Here is a 2,964-nt window from a genome sequence, read left to right as displayed (position 1 = left end):
TCCTCCTTAAAGTGGAGAAGATAAACTTGCAATGGACTATGTGTAGTGTCTTAGACTTCCTCCCATCGGATCGATGTTTCAAATGCATGAAATTTTGGCATTTTGCCAAAAACTGTCATGCAGAAAATCGTACAAGCAGTCAGTTTGGAGGCAATCATGTCTTCAAAGATTGCGATAATAAACCAGAAACTCCAAAATGTATGAACTGCATTAAACATAATAATATGGTAATAGATCATAATGCGCTCGATAAAGTTTGTCGTGCCTTTATTCGATCAAGAACACAGCTCCTTGCCAGAATAGACTATGGCATCTAATAGAAATAATAACATTTGCCATAAGAACTCTGAACTACGTATTGTACAGGTTAATCTGGAACGAGCGATCTCTGCCAGCTCTCAGCTCAGACAGGAGATTAACAACTATGACATCGTTTTAGTGCAGGAGCCCTATTGTCGTAAGAATAGGGTATCTTGTTTTAGCAACAAAGACATTAACATTCAGAGCCAACATAAACGACCGTGGGTCGCAGTCATTGTTACTAACCCTACCTTGGCCACTATCTCTTACCCAAAGTTTTTTCCTGTACCTGCATTTATATCGAGATCTACCTTCCGGATTTACACATTATCATCTTCAATGTCTATTGCTCGAGTAGATCAGATATCTATGAAACCATCCAGAACTTGGAGTTGGCTGTGACTCATTTCAGTAACTAACTTTTTAATTTCGGGTGATTTTAATGTGCATTTGCCTACTTGGGTGGACGAGTGTAGAGACAGTAGGGGTGAGGCCATGGAGAACTTTATTGCTGCACATGGCCTTCTGGTGGTTAATGACCCAGACTCTCCACCAACCTTTTCGTCATCTAATGGTCATTCCTGGATTGATCTAACCATCTGTTCCAAAGGTCTCTGCTCTGTTATTCAGAATTGGCAGGTAGGCATTTTTGACTGCCTCTCTGATCACGAGTGTATAACCTATAGCCTAGGCTGCAATAATTTGCAGGATGCAGAAGCTTCGAACAACAAGAATGCTTTTAATACCAAGGCAGCTGATTGGTGCGAATTTCAGGACACTATTCAGCGGATCGGCATGCCTTCCTCTAGGATTGTATCACATACTGAAGCTAAGACCTATATTGAGTCAGCTATTTTCAAAATCTCTTCCGCATGCGTGGAATCCATTCCCAGGAGGAAAAACAAAAAACGGGTAACTCCATGGTGGAATTTGGATTTATCTCTTATGCGCCAGAACAACAATAGACTACGCAGGATATTCCAGAGATGCCATGATGAAAGGAGGGAGGAACTGCGCTTGCAGTACCTCTCTTGCCAGAGAGGGTATAAGGAGGCCATAAAGAAGGCAAAACTAGATTCTTGGAAGTCTTTCTGCGCAGGTGCGGGTAGAGACCCATAGGGGTTTATATATAAGCTCTGTGTAAACAAACTCAAAACTCGTAGTTTTTTTAGTAGCAGTATTGACATCCAGCCAGTCTTGAAGCCACAGTTTCTGGTCTTTTTGATTATTTCTGCCCTTCTGACTCCCTCGCGGAGGACACTCCCAAGCACTCTGCAATTAGAGGATGCAGGAATGACAGTGAGCTCTCGGAGGATTACCCACTTTTTACCTATTCTGAGGTCAATGACTCTTTAAACCGTCTCCCAAGGAACAAAGCCACGGGTCTAGATGGGATAAACAAAGACATTATTCTAACAATATGGAAAACCTGCTCGGATCTACTTCTCAACATTCTCAACCTTTGCCNCGATGGATTTTTCCATATTTAGATACAGATGCAGGTAATAGCTGAAAGTGGTTCCGAATGTTATAAAGGCATGAATCACAACGACTACATAATTGAATTTATTGTTTAGTTGTGATACAATGCACCATAAATCATCGTGACGGGCCATGATTTCTTGTAATCGGTCTTGAAGGTTATGCTGATTTTTTCTTAACAATGTGACTTCTGAAGACAGCTGTTGGAATTCTTTTATGATTACAAATCCAATTATTATCTCGAATGTTATAAACATAGCAATTTCTCCGATTAGGTAACTATTCCATATTGCATATTCTATGCAACAAATAAAAGGTTCATATACAAACGTTGCTCCCTTAGTCCAAGCTGGATACAATATAAAAGAATTTAGTATTGCCATCGAAAAAACCAATACAATTACTATTAGAGATACCAATAATGATAAATTATTAACTGTGTGTGATGTTTTTGCATTCTGAAAAATTGGATGCCTCAATTTTACGTCTACGTTAAATTTGTGATGTTTAAGTAATGTAAATGTCGTTGCGATAGCGAATGATATAACGAAGCCTAAAATTTTAATTTCTGTTCTTCCATCTCCGATCTCAGAAAATACAGATTCACATGGGCATTTAAATATATGAGTTGGTATAAGCTCCAACATCGCCAACACAAAATGTTCCCATGCGATTATTTCTATAATTTGAATGTAGATATTTTTTACAACTCTTTGAAAATACGTCGAAGGTTGTCTGTCTTGACACTTACAAGGAATGACTGGTTCGATACCGAAAATTATCGCAAAATTTAAGTATGGTTGTATAAGGCAGCTAAAGCAAATCTCTTCTCTGTGCATCGAAGACATCTTTAGAAGCCTAGTAAAGTAGATTATTCAATTTATCGATCGAAAGAGGAAGCTTCGTTCACAAATTATTGATTAATTTTGCTTTTAACATTCCAGTATTTTAATTCCTCGGATAAGTAATTTTATGTCCCATTACGCTTTACAGCCACGAAAGTTATTGAGAATTATGTAAATTATGACATGCTTTCCAACAATATAAGTGATGTTTCGTGATGGATTATAGCATGTCTTAATGGACCTAATTGGCTTTCAACGTCATGAATGACGTTTTTTGGTGAGTTGTCGTATATCTTAATGGATTGTAATCGTTTATTTTTGTGGTATGAAAAGATGT

The 2,964-nt window shown here is 38.2% G+C and overlaps 1 protein-coding gene across 1 annotated transcript; it reads left to right on the top strand.

The window, feature by feature from the left end:
• Positions 1–795: 795 nt before the first annotated feature.
• On the top strand, positions 796–1,419 carry LOC111630157. Its single transcript, XM_023374209.1, has one exon. The coding sequence runs from the start codon at positions 796–798 to the stop codon at positions 1,417–1,419; it is 624 nt and encodes a 207-aa protein (XP_023229977.1).
• Positions 1,420–2,964: the final 1,545 nt, after the last annotated feature.

This window comes from Centruroides sculpturatus, unplaced genomic scaffold, assembly GCF_000671375.1.
Source record: "Centruroides sculpturatus isolate CEXI.00-Female unplaced genomic scaffold, Cexi_2.0 scaffold521, whole genome shotgun sequence".
Lineage (NCBI taxonomy): Eukaryota > Metazoa > Arthropoda > Arachnida > Scorpiones > Buthidae > Centruroides > Centruroides sculpturatus.
The sequence above is the reverse complement of the archived record's forward strand: the minus strand, read 5'-3'. Positions and strand labels throughout refer to the sequence as shown.

Excerpts from the sequence above, each read along its gene's own strand:
- LOC111630157 (XM_023374209.1), top strand. The coding sequence starts at position 796 with ATGGAGAACTTTATTGCTGCACATGGCCTTCTGGTGGTTAATGACCCA.